This window comes from Plecotus auritus, assembly GCF_963455305.1.
Source record: "Plecotus auritus genome assembly, chromosome: 14".
In the NCBI taxonomy this organism is placed as follows: Eukaryota; Metazoa; Chordata; class Mammalia; order Chiroptera; family Vespertilionidae; genus Plecotus; species Plecotus auritus.
The window spans coordinates 2,091,030-2,115,857 of record NC_137780.1 but is presented as its reverse complement, the minus strand read 5'-3'; the positions used below and the strand labels follow the sequence as shown (position 1 = coordinate 2,115,857).

The 24,828-nt window shown below is 52.7% G+C and overlaps 1 protein-coding gene across 7 annotated transcripts; it reads right to left on the bottom strand.

Annotated features, from left to right (window-relative positions):
- Positions 1-226: 226 nt before the first annotated feature.
- On the bottom strand, positions 227-22,884 carry F13B (coagulation factor XIII B chain). 7 transcript variants are annotated; one of them, XM_080650846.1, is made up of 12 exons: positions 22,630-22,738; positions 20,136-20,336; positions 16,627-16,812; positions 14,275-14,451; positions 12,604-12,780; positions 10,429-10,608; positions 10,154-10,339; positions 9,337-9,519; positions 8,730-8,930; positions 7,674-7,862; positions 2,053-2,266; positions 227-459 (listed from the first exon to the last, which is right to left on the bottom strand). In XM_080650846.1, the coding sequence occupies exons 1-12, from the start codon at positions 22,691-22,693 to the stop codon at positions 426-428; spliced, it is 1,992 nt and encodes a 663-aa protein (XP_080506972.1). In that variant the 5' UTR covers positions 22,694-22,738; the 3' UTR covers positions 227-425. The 7 variants fall into 7 exon arrangements, with proteins under 7 accessions (XP_080506972.1, XP_080506973.1, XP_080506974.1 ...); XM_080650847.1 differs by having other exon boundaries at positions 239-459; positions 10,459-10,608; XM_080650848.1 differs by lacking the exon at positions 16,627-16,812 and having other exon boundaries at positions 239-459.
- Positions 22,885-24,828: the final 1,944 nt, after the last annotated feature.

The window sequence follows — 24,828 nt, the reverse complement described above, 5'->3', positions numbered from 1 at the left end:
CAGCCCCTGACTGGGCATATGTGGGAGGCAACCAATCAATGTGTCTCTCTCACATCAGTGTTTCTCTGTGTGTGTGTGTCTCCCTTTCCCTCCCACGCTCTCTGAAATTCAATGGGAAAAATATCCTTGGGTGAGGATTAACAGCAACAAAAAAAATAAAGGAAGTAAGTGGACAATAGAAGACAGAAATATTTTGATGTGAAGATCAATAATAGAACAGATGGAAGACGTGCAAACTAGAAATAAAGGAACCTGTTTGGATTTTTTTATTTTCAGACAAAAAAAATGTTCATCATAAACAATTGAAATTCAAATCTTCAGGCAACTTAAAACTTAGAGGTTTCTAATCCAACCATTTTCTTCTAAAAATTACGTTTCTCAAAGGATTTTATGATGTGTTGAAATATGGTTTTTATTTCTGCCATTCATATTTTAAAGGATTCTTTATAATATGACCTCCTGAGAGAGAGGGAGAGAGAGAGAGAGTTGAAACAAGCATCATTTCTGCTTAAATATTCATTACAATCTTTGGTATTCCATATAATTAGTCATTGTTTTGACTAGGTTTTTATAAAGCATAAAACCCACCTTGAAAAATGATGCCACCAATTTATTTTTATAAACTCAATGTCACTTACTAATTCTCACCATTTCCCCCCACTTTTCTGTTATTTCCTTATTTTTCTCTTAGGAATTAGAAAGCCAAGATACACTAAAATATTTAAACAGCATACAGTATACAAATTTCCTGTTCTGATTTTTACCACAGTTAAAAAATACCAAGAGACACCATCATTGTATTGTGTTATCGTAATGTTTTTCTGGTTTAAAAAAGGTTATTTTTCTGTTTGTCAAGAAGTGGAAAATATATGTTTTAAATTGTCCCATGAGGAAACACTTCAGTAAATGATTCCAAATTTGTATAGAGAAGCGTGTTCCTGGGAATAAATACCATTATTTTAATTATTGTTATTAACGTGCTTTCCTCTCAGTAGAAAGAAGAGCCACAGTGTTTCCGATCTTTATTAATTATTAATTATTTCTGAGCCTATACTGGGAAGTGGGAGAAAGTGTGATTTTCTATCTCAGAACACAAAGGTTAATTTTTCCACACTTAAGTATTGCTCATCGAAATTGATTTATTTAGCAAATTGCCAATGTGTTATAGGTATCCCACAGCACACAATGCTTCGAGTTCATTAATATTATTAGGAGCTTGCTTGGTGTTTGTTTGTTTTTAATATATCTATTTTTTATTGATTACAGAGAGCGAGAGAGGGATAGAAATATCAATGATGAGAGAGAACCATTGATCGGCTGTTTCCTGCACGAAAACTACTGGGAATCGAGCCCACAACCTGGGCATGTGCCCTGACCAGGAATCGAACCGTGACAACCAGTGAGCCACACCGGCCAAGCAGCTTGCTTGGTTTTTAAAAAATAGAGAACGTTGCCCTAGTCGTTTTGACTCAGTGGACAGAGCATCGGCCCATGGACTGAAAGGTCCCTCCGGGGTTCAATTCCCCTCAAGGGCATGTACCTCGGTTGCAGGTTCAATCCCCAGCCCTGGTAAGGGCATGTGGGGGAGGCAATCAAACGATGAGTCTCTCTCACCAATGTTTCTTTCTCTCTGTTTCTCCCCCTCCCTTTTACTCTCTAAAATATCAATGGAGCCCTGGCCGGTTTGGCTCAGTGGATAGAGCATCGGCCTGCAGACAGAAGGGTCCAGAGTTCAATTCTGGTCAAGGGCTCCTCCCTGGCCCGGGCCCTGGTCAAGGCACAAGCAGGAGGCAACCCATCGATCTATTTCTCTCACATCAATATTTCTCTCTCTTTCCCTCTCTCTTCCACTGTCTCTAAAATCAATGGGAAAATATCCTCAGGATTAACAAAACAAAAGAGGTGGGGGGATTATTGCTTCCCTTTATGATGAACATGAAGTGCGCGTGTTGTAGAAACTAACGTTTCTGAAATTGACCAACATGATGAATCTCTTAACTAAGAATATGACGAGAAAACAAAAGCCAGTTGTAGGAACAAGGCGCGTGTTACCTGCGTCTTGGAACGCATCTTGGATATTTCACCTTCCCTCTGTCACACGGCACTCTGAGCTCCGTGGCAAAAGCAGACACCTCCGTCATGTAAGAATTTATTCTACAGACAAAGTCAATGTACTCGCCATGGAAAACAAGTAGTCGATTGTCATAGCGCCACTTCAGAAGTAAATTATTCCTGTCCATTTCATCCAAAGATAACTTGCAGGGCGCTTAAAAAAAAAAAGAGAGAGAGAGCGAGAGAGAGAGAGAGAGAGAGAGAGAGAGAGAGAGAGAGAGAGAGAGAGAGAGAAGGAAGGAAGGAAGGAAGGAAGGAAGGAAGGAAGGAAGGAAGGAAGGAAGGAAGGAAGAAAGAAAGAAAGAAAGAAAGAAAGAAAGAAAGAAAGAAAGAAAGAAAGAAAGAAAGAAAGAAAGAAAGAAAGAAAGAAAGAAAGAAAGAAAGAAAGAAAGAAGAAAAAAGGGAAAAAAATTACCATGGTAGACCAGGAAGCCCTGTGTTGCCTGCTCATGATGACATGGAAGTTTCCAGGCATCAGAGGAGGAAGGAAACTAGTTAGAGTTAATATTTAAGTCCGAAAAAATGTTCCAAGCTCTGCCCTAGCCGGTTTGGCTCAGCGGATGGAGGATCGGCTGGCAGACTGAGGAGTCCCAGGTTCAATTCCAGCCAAGGGCATGTACCTTGGTTGCAGGCTCAAGCCCTGGCCCTGGGGAGGAAGGTCTCATTTTATTGGGGGAAACAGCCCTGGGCATTAGGATCTCATTCTATTGCGGGCACCAGAAGGGGGCAGGTAAGTCTCATTGTATTGCGGGCAACAGCCCTGGGCAGGAAGGTCTCATTCTATTGGGGCAACAGCCCTAGGCATTAGGATCTCATTCTATTGGGGCCAGCAGCCCTGGGCATGAGGGTCTCATTCTATTGGGGCCAACAGCCCTGGGCATGAGGGTCTCATTCTATTGGGGCCAACAGCCCTAGGCATGAGGATCTCATTCTATTGGGGCCAACAGCCCTGGGCAGGAGGCTCTCATTCTATTGGGGCCAGCAGCCCTGGGCATGAGGGTCTCATTCTATTGTGAGCAACAGCCCTGGGCAGCAGGATCTCATTCTATTGGGGCCAGCAGCCCTGGGCATGAGGGTCTCATTCTATTGGGGCCAACAGCCCTGGGCATGAGGGTCTCATTCTATTGGGGCCAACAGCCCTAGGCATGAGGGTCTCATTCTATTGGGGGCAACAGCTCTGGGCAGGAGGCTCTCATTCTATTGGGGCCAGCAGCCCTGGGCATGAGGGTCTCATTCTATTGGGGCCAGCAGCCCTGGGCATTAGGATCTCGTTCCATTGCGGGCAACAGAACGAGGCAGGTGAGTCTCATTTTATTGTGGGCAACAGGCCTGGGCAGGAAGGTTTCAATCTATTGGGGCCAACAGCCCTGGGCAGGATGTTCTCATTCTATTGGGGCCAACAGCCCTGGGCAGGATGTTCTCATTCTATTGGGGCCAACAGCCCTGGGCAGGAAGTTCTCATTCTATTAGGGCCAACAGTCCTGGGCAGGAAGGTCTCGTTCTACTGGGGCCACCAGCCCTGGGCATAGGATCTCATTCTATTGGGGCCAACAGCCTTGGGCATAGGATCTCGTTCCGTTGCGGGCAACAGAACGGGGCAAGTGAGTCTCATTTTATTGCAGGCAACAGCCCTGGTCAGGAAGGTCTCATTCTGTGGGGCCAACAGCCAGGAGCAGGAGGCTCTCATTCTATTGTGGGGAACAGACCTGGGTAGAAGGATCTCATTCTATTGGGGCCACCAGCCCTGGGCATTAGGATCTCATTCCATTGCAAGCAACAGAACTGGGCATGTGAGTCTCATTTTATTGCAGGCAACAGCTCGGGTTGGAAGGTCTCATTCTGTGGGGCCAACAGCCCTGTGCAGGAAGGTCCCATTCTATTGGGGCCAACAGCCCTGGGCAATAGAACCTCCTATTGCTGGAAACAGCCCTGGGCAGGTGAATCTCATTCCATTGGGGCCAACAGCCCTGGGCAATAGCATCTCTTATTGCAGTCAATAGCCTTGAACAGGTGAGTCTCATTCTATTGGGGCCCACAGGCTTGGGCAATAGGATCTCCTATTGCGGGCAACAGCCCTGGCAGGAGGATCTCATTCTATTGGGGCCAACAGCCCTGGGGAATAGTAAAAGATCCTCCTGTCCAGGGTTGTTTGCCCCAATAGAATGATTTCCTAATGTCCAGGGCTATTGCCTCCAATAGAATAAGAGTCTCCTGCCCCATTTTATTGCCCAAAATAGAACAGGCCCCAATAGAATGAGACTCACTGCCCAGGGCTGTAGCCCACAATAGGAATCCTACTTCTCAGGACTGTGGGCCCCAATAGAAGGAGCACCTCCTGCCCAGGGTTGTTGCCCACAATAGCAGATCCTATTGCCCAGTTCTGATGGCCCCAATAGAATGAGACTCACCTGCTCAGGGCTATTGCCTCCAATAGGAGATGCTATTGCCCAGGGCTGTTGGACCCAATAGAATGAGAGTCACCTGCCCAGGGTCGTTGCCCGCAATAGGAGATGCCATTGCCTAGGGCTGTTGGCCCCAATAGGATATCCTATTGCCCAGGGCTCTCAGCCCCAATAGAATGAGACTCACCTGCCCAGGGTTGTTGCCTGCAATAGGAGATCCTATTGCCCAGGGCTGTGGGCCCCAATAGAATGAGACTCACCTGCCCAGGCCTGTAGCCTGCAATAGGAGATCCTATTGCCCAGGGCTGTGGGCCCCGATAGAATGAGACTCACCTACCCAAGCCTGTTGCCCGCAATAGGAGGTGCTATTGCCCAGAGCTGTTGGCCCTAATCGAATGAGATTCTCCTGCAAGGGCTATTGCCAGCAATAGGAGATGCTCTTTCCCAGGGCTGTTGGCCCCAATAGAATGAGACTCACTGCCCAGGGCTGTTGCCCACTTAGGAGATCCTAATTCTCAGTGCTGTGGGCCCCAATTGAAGGAGCACCTCCTGCCCAGGGTTGTTGCCCACAATAGCAGATCCTATTGCCCAGTTCTGATGGCCCCAATAGAATGAGACTCACCTGCTCAGGGCTATTGCCTCCAATAGGAGATGCTATTGCCCAGGGCTGTTGGCCTCATTAGAATGAGATTCTCCTGCCAGGGCTCTTGCCAGCAATAGGAGATCCTATTGCCCAGGGCTGTTGGCCCCAATAGAATGAGACTCACCTGCCCAGGGTTGTTGCCTGCAATAGGAGATCCTATTGCCCAGGGCTCTCAGCCCCAATAGAATGAGACTCACCTGCCCAGGGTTGTTGCCCGCAATAGGAGATCCTATTGCCCAGGGCTGTGGGCCCCGATAGAATGAGATTCACCTGCCCAGGGCTGTTGCCCGCAATAGGAGGTGCTATTGCCCAGGGCTGTTGGCCCTAATCGAATGAGATTCTCCTGCAAGGGCTATTGCCAGCAATAGGAGATGCTCTTTCCCGGGCCTGTTGGCCCCAATAGAATGAGACTCACCTGCCCGGGCCTGTTGCCTACAATAGGAGATCCTATTGCCCAGGGCTGTTGGCCCCAATAGAATGAGACTCACCTGCCCGGGCCTGTTGCCTACAATAGGAGATCCTATTGCCCAGGGCTGTTGGCCCCAATAGAATGAGACTCACTGCCCAGGCCTGTTGCCCACAATAGGAGATGGTATTGCCTACGGCTGTTGGCCCCAATAGAATGAGACCCTCCTGCCCAGGGCTGTTGCCCGCAATAGGAGATGGTATTGCCTACGGCTGTTGGCCCCAATAGAATGAGACTCACCTGCCCAGGCCTGTTGCCAGCAATAGGAGATGCTATTGCCCAGGGCTCTCAGCCCCAATAGAATGAGATCCTCCTGCCCAAGCCTGTTGCCCGCAATAGGAGATCCTATTGCTCAGGGCTCTCAGCCCCAATAGAATGAGACTCACCTGCCCAGGCCTGTTGCCCGCAATAGGAGATGGTATTGCCTATGGCTGTTGGCCCCAATAGAATGAGAGTCACCTGCCCAGGCCTGTTGCCCGCAATAGGAGATGCTATTGCCCAGGGCTCTCAGCCCCAATAGAATGAGAGGCTCCTGGGGGCCTGTTGTCCCCAAAAGATAGAAGGAGACTCACCTGCCCCATGGTGTTGCCCCCAATAAACTGAGACCCTCTTTATGACGCAGTCAACCTGTGGCCTGAATCTCTCCGAGTGTGTGCAAGGGTGTGGTTTTCCCCCCAAGACAGTCTAAGGTGTCTCCTCGGGGTTCCCAGTAGGTTTTCGTCTGAGAAAAATGACTTCTTAAAGGAAACAAATTATTTTTGTAAATAAAGCATGCCCTGGCAGTTTGGAGTCACTGGGAAGCAAACTCGGTCCTTTCAAGAGGTAGCAATTATTTGTTCACAATTTCAATGCAGGAAGTTCAAAAGGGTCAAAATCAGCCCCATCAACAAGGGTAGTCCAAATCACCAGAGCTCACGGAGTTTCCCTCCACAGAATTTCAGAGTGTGTTTTCAATTCGATGCTCTAGTCGCTCAGAGGATATGGGCATTTCAGAAATAAAAGGAACCTTATATTCATGCAGTTTAAAGGAAGATATCTTTCCGGGAATATCATCAGGCATTGGTGTTTTGTGATTTCTATGGAGCGCCAACAGCCCTGGGCAGGCCAGTTTCATTCTATTATGGGCAACAGCAGGGGGCATTAGAATCTCTAATGTGGGCAGCAGTCCTGGGCAGGAGGATCTCATTGTATTGGGGCCAACAGCCCTGGGCAATAGGATCTCCTATTGCGGGCCACAGCCCTGGGCAGGAGGATCTCATTGTATTGGGGCCAACAGCCCTGGGCAGGAGGGTCTCATTGTATTGGGGCCAACAGCCCTGGGCAATAGGATCTCCTATTGCGGGCCACAGCCCTGGGCAGGAGGATCTCATTGTATTGGGGCCAACAGCCCTGGGCAGGAGGGTCTCATTCTATTGGTGCCAACAGCCCTGGGCAGGAGGGTCTCATTCTATTGCGGGCAAAGCCCTGGGCTGGAGAGTCTCAATGTATCTCTCTCACATCACTGTTTTTCTCTCTGTGTGTCTCTTCTTCTCCCTTCCACTCTCTCAAAAGATCAATGGGAAAATATTCTGGGGTGAGGATTAACAAAACCAAACCAAAACATGTTCCGAGTTCACAGGAAACATCCTGCCATTTTTCTCCGTGGTCCTTGGCAGATGTCATTTCCCGCCACAACGATGCCCAGCGAACAGGATGTTCACTTGCTTTATCTTTCTGGATGCACATGGCCATCCCTCTATGCTGCGCTCATGTTTTCTGTTATAGTGCCAATCACACTGAGTAATAATCACTTATATATATGTTTAGTCTTACCACGACGGCGCGTTCATCTCACCCACACCACACCAGTACCTGGTGAATGGTGTATACGTAACAAGCACTTGTTCCAGCGAACTGGACCTGTAGTTATTTATGATCCAGAGGAAAGAATAGACATGCGTGGTGCAATAGGATCTCTAACAAAAGAACACACACGCAGTGTGTGCAGCGATTCCAAGAAAACAGACAGGGAAGAAAAGGTGGTTTCATCTTACTAAATAGGAACGCATACCTAAACACGAGGGCGGCTCGGTCCACACTCCGTCGACACAATAGGAATATATAGACCCTTGTAGGAAATAGTACATCATACACCTGTACTCCACCGAGGAGCCGCTCTCGAAGGTGACATCTTGGAGGCTTATGTTAAGAATGTACGCGTTATCAATACGAGGAGGAGGCCCACACTTGCCTTTGGATTCTGCAAAAATATATACAATGACATGCTATCATCAGTAGCCAGTGCTCCCGTCATGGCTGCAAAAGACAATGACATATTTCATGGAAAAGCATTTACAGGGCAGCTCGTGTAGCTCAGTTCTTGAGCACCAATCCATGATGCTCTCTCATCATTGATGTTTCTCTCTCTCTCTCTCTGTCTCTCTCTCTCTCCCCCTCTCCCTTCCTCTCTGAAATCAATAAAAATATATGTTTTTTTAAAAGTTTAAAAAAAATCAATGGATCCGTCAGAGAAAGATAAATATCACAGGATCTCACTCATTAGCGGATTATCGTGAACAAAATAAACCGATGAACAAAAACAGATCCAGAGACAGAGAAGCATCGATCCGATGCTCAAACCTCAGACGGAAGGTAGGGTAGGGCAGGGGTAAGGGGAAGAGATCAACCAAAGGACTTGTATGCATGCATATAAGCCTAACCAATGGACACAGACACCAGGGGGATGAGGGCATGAATAGGAGTGGGGTGAGGGCGGGGGGGGGGGGAGGGGGCAATGAGGGGATAAGGACACATATGTAATACCTTAATCAATAAAAAATAAATTAAAAAATTTTAAAAAATCAATGGGAAAAAATATCCTCAGGGCGGATTAACCAAAAACAAACAAACAAAAACCCCCACAAAATTCACTTCTGGAAATTCAATGATATCAGCATAGTCATCCTGGTGAAGTGTGTGTGTGTGTGAACTGGGGAATTGACCAGATCCTTCCCAGTTCCTTAGACGAGAGGGTGAAGGTGGTGCATTAAATCTCAGGCCTGACCCTTTGAACCCCAGGGGCGACACCGATCTCCCACCCGAGAAACTGCAGAAGGCACGCGTCTACCTTTCCTCATGCACAAAGGGTATTGCACTTGGCCTCGGTAGCACTGCGCCGTCAGTCCTGACGTCGGGGTGGATGGCGCCAGGTCAAAGCCCGGCTTGCACATAAAGTCTATGAGGTCCCCGTGGAGGATCTTCCCTTCGTACTCCCACCTCATGGCGATGTTGTTTCTCTCCATGGCCTCCTCGCTGACCTCGCACGGCTCTGCAACGGCAAACGCTCTCGTCAGTTCTCTACTCAGCTGACTAACAGGAAAGCGACGTGTTCTTTTTTTAAAAATATGTTTTCATTGATGTCAGAGAGGAAGGGAGAGAGAGAGAGATCCATGAGGAGAGAGAGTCATGGATCAGCTGCCTCCTGCACCCCCCGCCCCCCGCCCCGCATATTAAAAAAATAATAATAACAACAAAAAATGGTAATTATGTGAAGCGAAGGCTGTGCTAAGTAGCCTCATTGTGGTCCTCATCTCACAATACTCTCCAAGCGTATCCAATCGTCACATCGTACGCCTTCATCGTACGCAATGTTGGACGTCAAGGGTATAGATAAAGCGGGGCGGGGGGGGGGGGGGGAGAAGCCGCTGGACAGATTCCACGTGTGTCCGTCTCACCTAAGCAAACAGGGGCGGCGGACCACAGCCCGTGGTCACAGGAGGACGTCTTCTGTCCGTTCATGATGTGGTACTCGTTGCATCTGTACTCCACGGAGGCACCCGTCGGGTAACTCTCCAACACCCTGCCCACAATGGCCCCGTGGGTTATCTGAGGTGGATACTGGCAAATCTCAAAGTTTTCTAAGAAAAAAAAAAGTTATTTTTTTTAAATCGATATGAACTTACAGCCGCATAACGATACGATACAGTTCCCGTACCATGGTGCCTCGATATGTGTCCGATATAATTTAGACAATTGATTTCTAAATTCACCGGAAGTGAGAAATGTTATTCCGCTCAAATATCTTTAAAATGGACTAAGCAAGCCTAAACAGCAAATGTTTTGGGTTTTGTTAAATATATTTTTTATTGATTTCAGCAAGGAAGGGAGAGGAGAGAGAGAGAGAGAGAGAGAGAGAGAGAAACATCAGTGATGAGAGGGAATCATTGATCAGCTGCCTCCTGCACGCCCCACACTGGGGATCAAGCCCACATCAACCTGTGGACTGAAGGGTCGGGGTTCGATTCCTGGTCGGGGTACATGCCTGGGTTGCAGACTTGATGCCCAGTCTGGGGCATGCAGGAGGCAGCCGATCCATGATTCTCTCTCATCATGGATGTTTCTCTCTCTCTCCCTCTCCCTTCCTCTCTGAAACCAATAAAAACATATTTTAAACAAACAAACAAACAGACAAATAAAGGTGTGGATTAAATAAAGGGAATGAAAAATTGGGCACCACAGGCTTAGCTATGGATGCCACCTTAGCGCACCTACCGACACACTGCGGGGGGCTCGTCCACGTTCCGTGTTGACAGGTGATCTCCTTGGGGCCACGGAGGTCATAGCCTGTCTGACAGCTGTAGGTCACGCGGTCGCCGCTGTAGTAAGTCTCCGAGGTGTCGTTGACTTCGCCGTACGCCACGTCCGGCGGCTCATCGCAGGCGATCTTGTCCGTTTCTTCTGAAAAAGGCACAGTCGCAAGAGAAGAGACCATTTAGCGACCCACGCGGGTTTCATCGGAGGGAAAGCTCGTGGGAGGTGTCGCTGACCGATGCATTTGGGAGGCTCCGTCCACTTGCCGTTGACACAGCGAATCAGTTCTAGGCCCCGGAGCGCATAGTTCAGCTGACACTCAATGTAGACCACCTCTCCGTCGTGGTAACCGGCGGAGTTGGCTTTAAATTTGGCGTTTAGAGGCAGGGGTGGAGGCGGACACCGAGTTCTTACTCCTTGGGGGAGAAAGAGCAGCACATTGAGTCATAAAATCACCCCAGAAACACCGATGATGATGACCACAAGTAGGCTACTTAGCTCCAGGTGAAACAGGCACATTGGTTGTGCCAAGTACCGCTAAGAAGGATGGCAGAAAGGACGGCAGACAGCCCGGCCGGTGTGGCTCAGTGGATAGAGCGTCAGCCTGTGGCCTGAAGGGTCCCAGGTTCGATTCCCATCAAGGGCACATGCCCGGGTCGTGGGCTCGATCCCCCGTAGGGGGGCATACAGGAGGCGGCTGATCAGTGATTCTCTCTCATCATTGATCTTTCTCTCTCTCTCTCCCTCTGCCTTCCTCTCTGAAATCAGTAAACATATATATTGAAGAAGAAGAAGAAGAAGGAGGAGAAGGAGGAGGAGGAGGAGGAGGAGGAGGAGGAGGAGGAGGAGGAGGAGGAGGAGGAGGAGGAGAAGGAGGAGAAGGAGAAGGAGAAGGAGAAGGGGAAGGGGAAGGGGAAGGGGAAGGGGAAGGGGAAGGGGAAGGGGAAGGGGAAGGGGAAGGAGAAGGAGAAGGAGAAGGAGAAGGAGAAGGAGAAGGAGAAGGAGAAGGAGAAGGAGAAGGAGAAGGAGAAGGAGAAGGAGAAGGAGAAGGAGAAGGAGAAGGAGAAGAAGAATGGCAGATAGCCCGTCGGCCCGCAGACTGAAGGGTCTCGGGTAGGATTCTGGTCAAAGGCATTACCTATAGGTACCTCAGTTGCAGGTTCGATCCCCGACCCAGTGTAGAAGGCAACCAATGGATGTGTCTGTCTCTCACATCGATGTCTCTCTCTCTCTCTGTCTCTCTCCCCTCCCTTCCTCCTTCCCTCCTTCCCTTCCACTCTCTGTAAAAACCAATGGAAAAATATTGTTGGGTGAGGATTTAAAAAAAAAAAGTATGGCACACAGATTCTAGGGGCACCCCCTTGATCTCCACCTTCCGATGTCCAATTCCCTGTGTCCCGCTTGTCCCCACAAACAGGAAGGGACACCTGCTTCTATCCCATGGAACCCAGCCAAGATGAGGGGGTGGCCGATGGTGGCGGCTATGGATACAAGATTGTCAACGTGACATGACAGCGTCACCCTCGCTGAGGGGCTCTGTCTAGAAGGCAAGGAGCGGCCTCCACGGGCAGCCAGGGAGAAAGCGAGGCCCTCGCATGGGCAGCCAGCAGAGCCCGGATGCCACCAGCCACCCCGTGAATGAGGAAGCCCGCTCCTGCCCAGTCGGGCCTTACCGAAGGCTGCCGTCCATCCACACCGGGACCACAGCTCTGCTGCACCCAGACACAGGAGCCAGTGACGCGCTGCCCAGAATCCCGACGCCCCGAAACGGGCCAATAATACAAGTGTATTTACCCCACGATTTTAAAGGGTGTGTTTTCCCATCAGGAAATGTGCAGCCGAACCCGAGCGTTCCCTAGCAAAGCTGTCAGCTTGGGGTTATTGGATCTAGTGATCCCCAATTTAAAAAAAAGAAAAAAAAGAAAAAAAGTACTTATTATAATAAGAGATTTAAAATGTATGAGGTTGTTTTAAAAAAGACATTGAAAAGACGTATCCACTCAACTATCTAATGCAAAATGTAGGATGTCTTTACAGTAACTGTATTAAAGTTTGCTGAAAACGGTAACCGATTTAAAAGACAATATTTATCTTAAAAAATAGCGCTCAGGACACGAATTAGAGACTTTTTTTCCTAGAATTAGAGCTGGTTAAGACATGATATTTTGGCTAATAACTATGGATGGTGGCAGGTGGGTACTGGCAATATTTGGGGGGGAAGTACCCTATAAAGTATAGGATTGTCCAACCACTAGGCCGCATACCTGAAACTAATACAAAATAATATTGAATGGAAACTGTAATTGAAAAAAATAATTTGAACATAAAAAAATATATAGAAGCATTTTATAAAACAAGAGAAAAAAAGTCATGATATTTTATATTGGTAGGTGTGAAATTTTAACAATTACCTTGGCATACAGGAAATTCTGGGTACCAGCCAAATTCGTAGCATTGGATTAAATCAGGTCCACTTAGATAATAATTTTCATGACAGAAAAACTGAACAACATCTCCTTCTTCATAGGTTCGCTTGACAGGTTGAAAATAACCATTTTCTATTGCTCTTAAAGGGGTGCATATTAATTCTAAAAATGGAAGTAAAACACACACACACAAAAAATGTAATTTTTTTTTCCTGCTGGAATAAAATGCACCTACCACTTACATGCCATATCTGGAACAGATGTTACTAGATTTGCCATATTTCATTTCACAAAAGGAAAGCTTGTCCATTTATATATATATTAGAGGCCCAGTGCACGAAATTCATGCACAGGGGAAGGGGGTGTGTGTGTCCCTCAGCCCAGCATGCACCCTCTCTAATCTGGGACGTCCCTCTCACAATCCAGGACTGCTGGCTCCCAAATGCTCGCCTGCCTGCCTGCCTGATTGCCCCTAACCACTTCTGCCTGCCAGCCTGATCACCCCCTAACCACTCCCCTGCCAGCCTGATCGACCCTAACTGCTCCCCTGCCAGCCCAATTGCCTCTAACTGCCCTCCCCTGTAGGCCTGGTCCCCCGCAACTGCCCTCCCCTGCAGGCCTGGTTGCCCCCAACTGCCCTCCCCTGCAGGCCTGGTCGCCCCTAACTACCCTCCCCTGCCAGTCCAATCACCCCTAACTGCCCTCTCCTGCTGGCCCAGTCACTCCCAACTGCCCTCCCCTGCAGGCCTGGTCGCCCAAACTGCCCTCCTCTGTTGGCTTGGTCACCCCTAACTGCCCTCCCTTGCAGGCCTGGTCCCTTCCAACTGCCCTCCCCTGCAGGCCTGGTTGCCCCCAACTGCCCTCCCCCGTAAGCCTGGTCCCCACCAACTGTCCTCCCCTGCAGGCCTGGTCCCTCCTAACTGCCCTCCCCTGCTGGCCTGATCACTCACAACTGCCCTCCCCTGCTGGCCATCTTGTGATGGCCATCTTGTGTCCACATGGGGGTGGCCATCTTTGACCACATGGAGGAGGCCATCTTGTATGTTGGAGTGATGGTCAATTTGCATATTACCTCTTTATTATATAGGCCTAGAGGCCCAGTGCATGAATTTGTGCACAGGTGGGGTCCCTTGGCGTGGCCTGCAGGGATCAGCTGAAACCTGCATTCCAACACCACCTGCAGCTCCTGCCTGCCACTCCTGCTTATCCCAGCCCCACTGCATCTGCCGCTGCTGCCGCTCGATAGGCTCACCACTCGTCTGGTGCCCATTGGTCAGTTGAGCGGCACTCCCGTTGTGGGAGGGCAGTGACCACAGGGGCCAGCTCTTGCATTGAGCGTCTGCCCCCTAGTGGTCAGTGCGCATCATAGCGACCCATCAACCGTTCAGGTCAAATGGTCGCTTAGGCTTATATAGATATAGATTAATTATCATTAGGCTGATTTTAATGTAATTATTTGAGCGAAAAGGAATTTGTTTTCCTGTTAGAGAGCTTTCAAGGATCAAAGACTACTCTAATCAAAACCAGAAGCAAAACAAAAAAAGGGGGGAGGGGTAAAATTGACCATAATTAGCATCACATAATCAGCATGCACTTTTGTCGGAGGGAGAGGAGGCTGGCAGAGTGGGGGTCACTGTGCTCCCAAGGAGAACCTACTGGTACATGATGGCGGGAGAAACCACCCATGCGAGCGACACTCGGCCTCCTCCACCGACAGTCCCTTCGTGGTGTGGTAGCCAGGGTCGCATCGGTACACCACTTTGTCCCCCAGGCGGAACGTGGTCTGCGTTGTGGAGTAATTCCCGTGAGGTAATTCAGGAGCCAAACACGTGTCTAACAGAAAGTACAGTTATATGTTACGCACGTCATCGCTGAACCTGGAAGAGCCAAAACAAATCCCCAAGAGACTTTTCACTGAATCTTAAGAACATATATGGCAGCTACAAATAAGTGGAAGCATGTACTATGTTCATGGATAGGAAGAAGATCAACAGCATTAAGATGGCCACGCTACCCAAAGCAATCTACCGATTCAACGCGATTCCTATCAAGATACCAATGGAGTATTTTACAGAAGTAGAGCAAACGTTTCAAAAATGTGTATGGGACCCTAAAAGACCCCAAATGGCAACAGGGATCTTGAGAAAGAAGAACAAAGTGAAAGGAATCGATCGCCCTACTGATATCAAACTATAATACAAGGCCGTCGTAATCAAAACGGTATGGTACTGGCATAAGAACGGACATATGGATCAATGGAACAGAACAGAAATAAACCCATACCTTTATAGTCAGTGAATAGTTGACAAAGAAGGCAAAAATGTACCGTGGAAACAAGACAGTCTGTTCAATAAATGGTGTTGGGAAAAGTGACAGACAGAGGCACGCGAATAAATAAAACTAGACCACCTTCTTATACTGCACACAAGGATAAACTCAAAATAGATTAAAGGCTTAAATGTTAGACTCGAAACCATAAAAATCCTAGAAGAAAACCAAGGCAGTAAAATCCCAGACATTCTCATAGCAATGTTTTTTCCTGATATTTCTCCTCAGACAAGGGAAACAAAAGAAAAAAAAAAATAAATGGGACTACGTCAAACTGAAGCGTTTTTTGCACGGCAAAGGAAACCATCAACACAATCAAAAGATAAACCACCGAGTGGGAGAATATATTCACCAATGATACGTCTGATGAGGGGTCATTATCCAAAACGTATAAAGAACTTATAAAACTCAACACCAAAACAGCAAACAACCCAATTAAAAAATGGGCAAAAGCTCTGGCCAGTGTTGCTAAGTGGTCACCAGGGGTCGGCAAACTCATTCGTCCACAGAGCCCAATACTAACAGGACAACGATGGACATTTCTTTGGAGAGCCACATTTTTTAACCTTAAACTTCTTCTAACGCCACTTCTTCAACATAGACACACCCAGGCCGTGGTATTTTGTGGAAGAGCCACACTCCAGGGGCCAAAGACCCGCCTGTGGCTCGCGAGCCGCGGTTTGCCGACCACGGGGTTAGACCATTGGCTCGAGCACGGAAGGGTCTCGGGTTCCATTCCCAGGCGAGGGCACCTACCTGAGTTACACATTTGACCCTGGGCCCCAGTCAGGGCTCATGTGGGAGGCAACCTTGGATTAAGGAAACACCTGGACTCGATAAAAAACAAGACAGTAACTCCCTGCGCTGGCAGAAATAATGAAAACTCGATGGCATTCACTAAAAACGCCCATCCAGCCCGCCGGCGTGGCTCAGGGGTGGAGCGTCGGCCTAGGAACCAGGAGGTCACAGCTCAGGACACATGGCTGGGTTGCAGGCTCGATCCCCAGTGGGGGACGTGCAGGAGGCAGCCGATCCATGATTCTCTCTCATCATGGACGTTTCTCTCTCTCTCTCTCTCTCTTCCTCTCCCTTCCTTTCTGAAATCAATAAAAAAAATATTTTTAAGAAACCAACCGAAAACTTGGGTCTCTGCATTCATTAAGGAGGTCACCGGTTTGATTCCCAGTCAGGGCACATGCCCAGGTGGTGGGCTCAGTCCTCAGTAGAAGGCGTGCAGGAAGCAGCTGATCCATGATTCTCTCTCATCGTGGATGTTTCTCTCTCTCTCTCTCTCCCTCTCCCTTCCTCCCTGAAATAAATAAAAAATACATTGAAAAATCAATAAATTTAAAAAATAAAAACGCCCATTTGTATAAGAAAGGGGTAGGGAAGGCAGGGGAGGGCGGGAGGGAGGGGATGTAAGAGATCAACCAAAGGACTTGTGTGCATGCCTAGCAGCATAACCGATGGACATGGTCCTGGGGCGGTGGGGGCTTGTCCTGGGGGTGGCAGTGGCCAGGGAGGGGACAATGACGGGGGTGGGGGGGAAGGAGACATATGTAATACTTCAAACAATAAAAAAAATAAATTTAAAAGAATGATTTAAAAAGAAAAGAAGAGAAAGGGGTGGCCCGGCCAGCTCCAATCTCGGGTTTGGGGGGCCGGTGGGGGCGCACGTACCCTGCTGCTCCCTGCAGGCCGGCGGCGAAGACCACCCGTGGGCCAGGCACTGCACCTCCTCCTGGGCCAGCCCCGCGGGGGTCCCGTAGCCGGCGGCACAGGTGTAGCGCAGCTTCTCGTGGACGCTGTACAGTAACTTGGCCTCGGAGATGTGGCCATGGGTCAGGGCGGGCCGCGTGCACTTCTCTAGGGGAAGAGACACGGCTGCTGAACCGGAGGCCGCCAAGCGTGTCTTCCAGGCACACGGGCCCAGCCCCCTTGGACGGCGCAGCTCCCGGCTCCCGTTTGTCCCAGTTTGGAAACAGCCCGCGCTCACTGGCCAAGCGAGTCCCTCGGACGTTGGCGTGCGCTGCCTGGCCAGCTCCCGGTTCTTGGAGTCACTCGTCCCTACCTCCCCCGGGTCCACGTTGAGAACGCATGCCCAGAGCCCCCCACTCGCCGTCACGAGTGGCAAAGACAAGGAATTTCTTTTTGGATTGGCCTCCTGCGGCTTTAAGTCCACTGGCTGGTTGAGGGTGCACATCCTTAACTAAAGGACACGCCCAGGGCAGGGACCCCCCTCCAATGCCCAGGGCAGGGACCCCCCTCCAATGCCCAGGGCAGGGACCCCCCCTCCGACGCCCAGGGCAGGGACCCCCCTCCAATGCCCAGGGCAGGGACCCCCCTCCGACGCCCAGGGCAGGGACCCCCCTCCAATGCCCAGGGCAGGGACCCCCCTCCAATGCCCAGGGCGGGGACCCCCCTCCGATGCCCAGGGCAGGGACCCCCCTCCAATGCCCAGGGCGGGGACCCCCCTCCGATGCCCAGGGCAGGGACCCCCCTCCAATGCCCAGGGCGGGGACCCTCCTCCAATGCCCAGGGCAGGGACCCCCCTCCGACGCCCAGGGCAGGGACCCTCCAATGCCCAGGGCAGGGACCCCCCTCCGACGCCCAGGGCAGGGACCCCCCTCCGACGCCCAGGGCAGGGACCCCCCTCCGACGCCCAGGGCAGGGACCCTCCTCCGACGCCCAGGGCAGGGACCCTCCTCCGACGCCCAGGGCAGGGACCCTCCTCCGACGCCCAGGGCAGGGACCCTCCTCCGACGCCCAGGGCAGGGACCCCCTCCAATGCCCAGGGCAGGGACCCTCCTCCGACGCCCAGGGCGGGGACCCTCCAATGCCCAGGGCAGGGACCCCCCTCCGACGCCCAGGGCGGGGAGCCCCCTCCAATGCCCAGGGCAGGGACCCCCCCTCCGACGCCCAGGGCAGGGACCCCCCTCCGATGCCCAGGGCAGGGACCCCCCTCCAATGCCCAGGGCAGGGACCCCCCTCCAATGCCCAGGGCAGGGACCCTCCTCCAATGCCCAGGGCAGGGACCCCCCTCCGACGCCCAGGGCGGGGAGCCCCCTCCAATGCCCAGGGCAGGGACCCCCCTCCGACGCCCAGGGCAGGGACCCCCCTCCAATGCCCAGGGCAGGGACCCTCCTCCGACGCCCAGGGCAGGGACCCCCCCTCCAATGCCCAGGGCAGGGACCCCCCTCCAATGCCCAGGGCAGGGACCCCCCTCCAATGCCCAGGGCAGGGACCCCCCTCCGATGCCCAGGGCAGGGACCCCCCTCCGACGCCCAGGGCAGGGACCCCCCTCCAATGCCCAGGGCAGGGACCCTCCTCCAATGCCCAGGGCAGGGACCCTCCTCCAACGCCCAGGGCAGGGACCCTCCAATGCCCAGGGCAGGGACCCTCCAATGCCCAGGGCAGGGACCCCCCTCCGACGCCCAGGGCAGGGACCCCCCTCCAATGCCCAGGGCAGGGACCCCCCTCCAACGCCCAGGGCAGGGACCCTCCTCCAATGCCCAGGGCGGGGACCCCCCTCCAATGCCCAGGGCAGGGACCCTCCTCCAATGCCCAGGGCAGGGACCCCCCTCCAATGCCCAGGGCAGGGACCCCCCTCCAATGCCCAGGGCAGGGACCCCCCTCCAATGCCCAGGGCAGGGACCCTCCTCCAATGCCCAGGGCAGGGACCCCCCTCCAATGCCCAGGGCAGGGACCCCCCTCCGATGCCCAGGGCAGGGACCCCCCTCCGACGCCCAGGGCAGGGACCCCCCTCCAATGCCCAGGGCAGGGACCCCCCTCCGACGCCCAGGGCAGGGACCCCCCTCCGATGCCCAGGGCAGGGACCCCCTCCAATGCCCAGGGCAGGGACCCCCCTCCGACGCCCAGGGCAGGGACCCCCCTCCGATGCCCAGGGCAGGGACCCCCCTCCAATGCCCAGGGCAGGGACCCCCCTCCGACGCCCAGGGCAGGGACCCCCCTCCGATGCCCAGGGCAGGGACCCCCTCCAATGCCCAGGGCAGGGACCCCCCTCCAATGCCCAGGGCAGGGACCCTCCTCCGACGCCCAGGGCAGGGACCCCCCTCCGATGCCCAGGGCAGGGACCCCCTCCAATGCCCAGGGCAGGGACCCCCCTCCAATGCCCAGGGCAGGGACCCTCCTCCAATGCCCAGGGCGGGGACCCTCCTCCAATGCCCAGGGCGGGGACCCTCCTCCAATGCCCAGGGCGGGGACCCTCCTCCAATGCCCAGGGCGGGGACCCTCCTCCAATGCCCAGGGCGGGGACCCTCCTCCAATGCCCAGGGCGGGGACCCTCCTCCAATGCCCAGGGCGGGGACCCTCCTCCAATGCCCAGGGCAGGGACCCTCCTCAAGGACCTGTCGCTGCCCGGGGGCAGTCACCCGCCTACGTGCCTCTTCCCGATGGAAGAACAAGCTCAGCGGTTATTTCTCTTCTCTTCCCGGGGAACGACGGACAACAGATAAGGAAAGCAACGTTATCATGAGAAACGCTATTTACGGAATTTCAGATTATGCCTTCATTTTGTAAAAATAAAAGACATCCGGCCGGCGTGGCTCAGGGGTTGGGCATCGACCTGTGACCCAGGAGGTCAGGGTTCGATTCCCGGTCAGGGCACAGGCCCGGGTTGTGGGTTAGATCCCCAGGGTGGGGCGTGCAGGAGGCAGCCGGTCCATGGTTCTCTCTCATCATGGATGTTTCTCTCTCTCTGTCCCTCTCCCTTCCTCTCTGAAGTCAATTTTAAAAAAGAAAGTGTATAAAGATTTAAAAAAAAAAAAAAAAAAGATGGTGGGAGGAGGCCATAGAGGTGATAAACAAATGGGGGTGGGAAAAAATAAAATAAAAAATACAGGACAGTGGGCCAGTCCTTACACTGTTTTCTACCGAAGGGACTAGCCACATCTCATTGGCCCATGCTATTTATTTATTTTTATTGATTCCAGAGAGGAAGGGAGAGGGTCAGAGAGAGAAACATCCATGAGGAGAGAGAACCATGGATCGGCTGCCTCCTGCACGCCCCCCACTGGGGATGGAGCCCGCAACCCGGGCCTGTGCCCTTGACCGGGAATTGAACCCTGACCTCCTGGTTCCTAGGTCGACGCTCCACCCTGAGCCCCGCGGCCCCTTCCGTTGACGTCGGGAGGAGGCGGGTGGTGAGCCGGCCCAGGGCCCGGACTTACTGAGGCACCTGGGCTCGGGGGACCAGCCCCCCGTGGTGCAGGTGGTCTTGTCCTCTTGCTTCCCCGAGTCCGTGGTGTAGCCAGCCAGGCAGGAGAAGGACAGTTTCTGGTCTACGGCCATTGGGAAGTAAAAGCTCTCAAACGTGTAGTAATAGACGGCGATCCTCCCGTTCTCCACGCGGGGCAGGCCGCAGGGCTTGTCTGCAAGGAGGGCACAATCAGGCCGCAGCCTCGGGGACGACGACGGGGCCGAAACGGGGACACGCGTGACCGAGCCACACGGCGTGACCGAGCCAGGCGGCGTGCCCTTCCGAGCGCCGGCAGGCACGCGGACCACCGACTTCGTTTTATCAGCTACGTGTTTAAGGCCTTCGGGGACGATCCCTTCCCATTGGGATTCACCAGCGAGGCCCCCCCCCCCGCCCCCCAACACCCAACAGTCAGGTGGACCCTGGGCGGCCGCCGGCTCAGAAAGCTCTCCCCAACGTCACGAAGCACCTTTCTGTGAAACGGCGTGCAAGTCACAACGCGATGCCACAGTGTCTCAGGAGAGAAAAAAAAACCACAGGAGATGATCCATGCAAGTATGATCTCTTTAAAAAACATATTTTTATTGATGTCAGAGAGGAAGGGAGAGGGAGAGATAGAAACATCCATGATGAGAGAGAATCATGGATTGGCTGCCTCCTGCACGCCCCACACTGGGGACGAAACCCCCAACCCGGGCCTGTGCCCTGATGGGGAATCGAACCCTGACCTCTTGGTCATAGGTTGACGCTCAACCCCTGAGCCACGCCGGCGGGTCCATGCAAGTATTATCTTATTGTGGGATTCCAAGCATCAAATAAGATGCATCCTACTTCTTTCACTCTCGTAACTCTAATTGCAGACGCTTTTTTGGTTGAAAATTTGTAGGAAAGTGTGTCACACTAAAAGGCGATTATAATCTGGTAGATATACATCTGAAGAGTGAGGATATTTTTCCCATTGATGTTGAGAGAGAGTGGGAGAGAGAGAGAGAGAGAGAGAGAGAGACATTGATGTGAGAGAAACACATTGATTGGTTGCCGCCTGCTTGGGGCCCCCACCTGGGCCTGGCATTGAACCTGCAACCGAGGTACGTGCCCTTGACGAGGAATCGAACCCGAGACCCTACTGTGCACGGGCCAACGCTCTAACCACTGCGCACACCAGCCAGAGCCCCTTTAGGGTATTTTATGTCAACAGATCCCCTCAGGTGTGTGCTTTAGGAGAGCCTATTGCTGTGGCTCCCCACTTTGCGCACTCCGCCTGCTGACAACGGCCCCCCCGGTTTCTTAGCTCCTGCTGACACCCGCAGCGAGCCACCCGCCTCCCGCTCACTCCCAGCCTTGGGCAAACTACGGCCCGCGGGCCAGATCCGGCTGTTCTATCTGGTTCTCTTGCTCTCCCCTCCGCTCCTTTCCTTTGAATTTATATTAATTCACACAAACACTCCATCCATGCTTTTGTTCCGGCCCTCCGGTCCAGTTTAAGAACCCACTGTGGCCCTCGAGTCAAAAAGTTTGCCCACCCCTGCGTCTAGCCTCACACCAGGCCGCCGGCTATCCAGGGTTCTTATCGCTCCAGAGCCCACGGCTCCCGGGTTGTCTAAGCTCCGGTCCTCACGCACACCGCCGTCCAGGTAATTATTAACAGAGCCACTCCACCTCAAGTGTCCTTGTTGGCAAAATCAACAAAGGGTCTCCCTACAGATCGCTACGCCACGCCTTCAACCGGAGGATACATAGGATGAAGATCAATGCCAAGGCCGGCCGGCGTGGCTCAGGGGTGGAGCGTCGACCTATGAACCAGGGGACCGTGCGATTCCCAGTCGGGGTACACGCCTGGCTTTTTTGAACTTGATCCCCAGTGCGGGGCGTGCAGGAGGCAGCCGATCCAGGATTCTCTCTCATCATCGATGTTTCTCGCTCGCTCGCTCGCTCGCTCTCCCTCCCCCTTTCTCTCTGAAACCGATTTTTAAAGTCAGTGTCAAGAGCCGAAAACCTTTCTGATGCTCGGTGGTTCTTTCTTTGTCAAGCCCCCCACATTAAGCTCTCCCTTTAGGAGCAGAGACCCCAATGGGTCCCGGCTTTGCGGCGTGAGGAAGGGATTCTGGCAGGAGATGAGAATTAAGGTTAACGTACAACTTCGGGGGGGCCTGGCAGCCTGAGCCCCCTCAGGAATCTAGATCTCAGTCTCCTGCACCCTCAAACCTACACATCCAAAGGGTTGGGTGCCTTGTTCTGCTTCTCCAGGTTACGTTGCTGTAAGAATCGTTCGCTAGTTTTGCCCAAAGGAACCCAGTCAACCTACATTTTTATCACAAACTATAAGAAGTATGTCTTTTTTTTTTTTTTTTTATCTAATCGGCACAGAGAAGATGAAAGACGGCATCAGAAACGCAAGTGCCAGGAACGCTAGCATGTCCGTTTACACGCTGGAGAGAACAAAGACGATGAAAAATGAAGTTTACCTTCCGCACTGAGTTCTCCTGAGATGATTAATAGAATCGTGAAAGCCAGGTGTTGGGGCCTCATCTTCAGGGGCGTGCTTAGCCAAGACTGGGGACGATTTTAAAGTCCCCGGGGGGCGGGGGGAGCCCTCGTTAAATACACAATGCTTCTGAGGAGAGAGTTAATGATTGACAGCACCCCGTCCCTGAGTCACAAGCCCCCTGCGCCAGCTGAAATGCTCCCGAGTCACACTCAGCGAAGGCGGCCTTGGTGACAGGTTTCACGCCCGAACCCAGCAAGGACGTGCTAACCCACAAAGGCCGCAGCACCAATCATTAACTCAGGCTGCCTTAGGGAACCCGGTCAGCTTCCACCCTCAGCGCCCACGGAGTAAAGTTCGCCGCTGATTTTTTTTTTAAATATATTTTATTGATTTTTTTTTACAGAGAGGAAGGGAGAGGGATAGAGAGTCAGAAACAACGATGAGAGAAAAACATCGATCAGCTGCCTCCTGCACACCCCCCACCGGGGATGTGCCCGCAACCAAGGTACATGCCCTTGACCGGAATCGAACCCGGGACCCTTCAGTCCACACTTCAGTCCGCAGGGCGACGCTCTAGCCCAGCCGTGGGCAAACTACGGCCCGCGGGCCGGATCCGGCCCGTTCGGCTGTTCTATCTGGCCCGCGGAGCCGAAAGAGCGGAGGGTTCTCTTGCTCTCCCCTTCGCTCCTTTACTTTGAATTTATATTAGTTCACACAAACACTCCATCCATGCTTTTGTTCCGGCCCTCCGGTCCAGTTTAAGAACCCATTGTGGCCCTCGAGTCAAAAAGTTTGCCCACCCCTGCTCTAGCCACTGAGCCACACCGGTCAGGGCGCCGCTGATTTCTTTCTCGCCATTGATCGGGGGAGAGCTGAACTTGGGGGCAATAATGGACACCTGGCGTTGCAACACCGCTTGGGTCACATTGCCAAGGCAGTGACCTTGAGCCTCCTGAGCAACGACAGGGGGACGTTGTTGATCAAAACAGCGAATGTTTAGAGTCCGGTGGTCAGCGGCAGGTGCGCCGTGGGATCGATGTTCCTGGGTGGACACCAGGCACCTGGCCATGGTCTACCCTGGAGGACACAGCCATGAAAAATGGGGGGGGGGGGGGGAGGGGCATGACTGTCCTCGGGCGTCTAATGCATGCTAACAGGTTTTCATGTGAAACCACCAAGTAATGCCGGGAGGTGGGAGCTGGGAGGAGTTGGATTTTGTAACCTTCTTTTATTTTAAATATATTTTTATTGATTTCAGAGAGGGAGAGGGAGACGGAGAAAAATAGAAACGTCAATGATGATGGGGCTTCTGCACGCCCCCTCCTAGGGATGGAGCCCACAACCCCGGCTTGTGCCCCGACCGGGAATCGAACCGTGACCTCCTGGTTCGTAGGTCGGTGCTTAACCACTGAGCCAGGCCGGCCGGGCGGTAGACACTATCTTGACTTCTACCGGCCCGGGCCCTCTCACTGGTTTTGTGCTATAACATGAAGTCATCTGGTGTGTGTTTATGTCTGACGTCGCGTCTCACCTTGTGTTTGTGGGATCCACCCGTCCTGGCTGCAGCGGCCAGTCCCTCCCCTGGGTGGGCTGTCTCATTGTTCCCACACACAGGTAGCCTATGCATTTGACTCCTCAGGGACATTCAGGTGGCTTCCCGGTTAGAGATAGAATATGGCCTCTGCTCATCTTCAATCATTTGTTTTTAATTTGAAAATTGTCCATCACCCCCGCCCCCCAGCAAGGCAGAGGAAGTGGCTACACAGCTGTAACCCATCGAGGCTACGAGGGCTATCGGGGAGCTTGTTAGACCAGCCAACCCCGAAGGTTCTGTGGTTTGGAGCTGGTGGCACAGATGGGACCACCGCGGGGGACAAGTCTGGCCTGGCGGCAACCCCTCGCCTCCTGTGCGCTCACGGTCCTATGTGAGCACCCCGACACCCACGCTGAGGTGCAGGCGACTGGAAACCCCAGTGGAAACAACGGCCGGCAGGGCTCTTCACCCCTTCCCCAGAAAAATCCCGAGTGCCCCCCCCCCCCTTTATGGAATGCCCTGCTTCCGCAGTGAGCCTCCGGAAAGGAGGCGACCCCCCCAGGGAGGGGTGCTGCCTGGGGAGTGGCCACCCTCCGCCCACTGTCTCCTAAGAAACTCTGTCTCGGTAAACTCTGTGCTGGC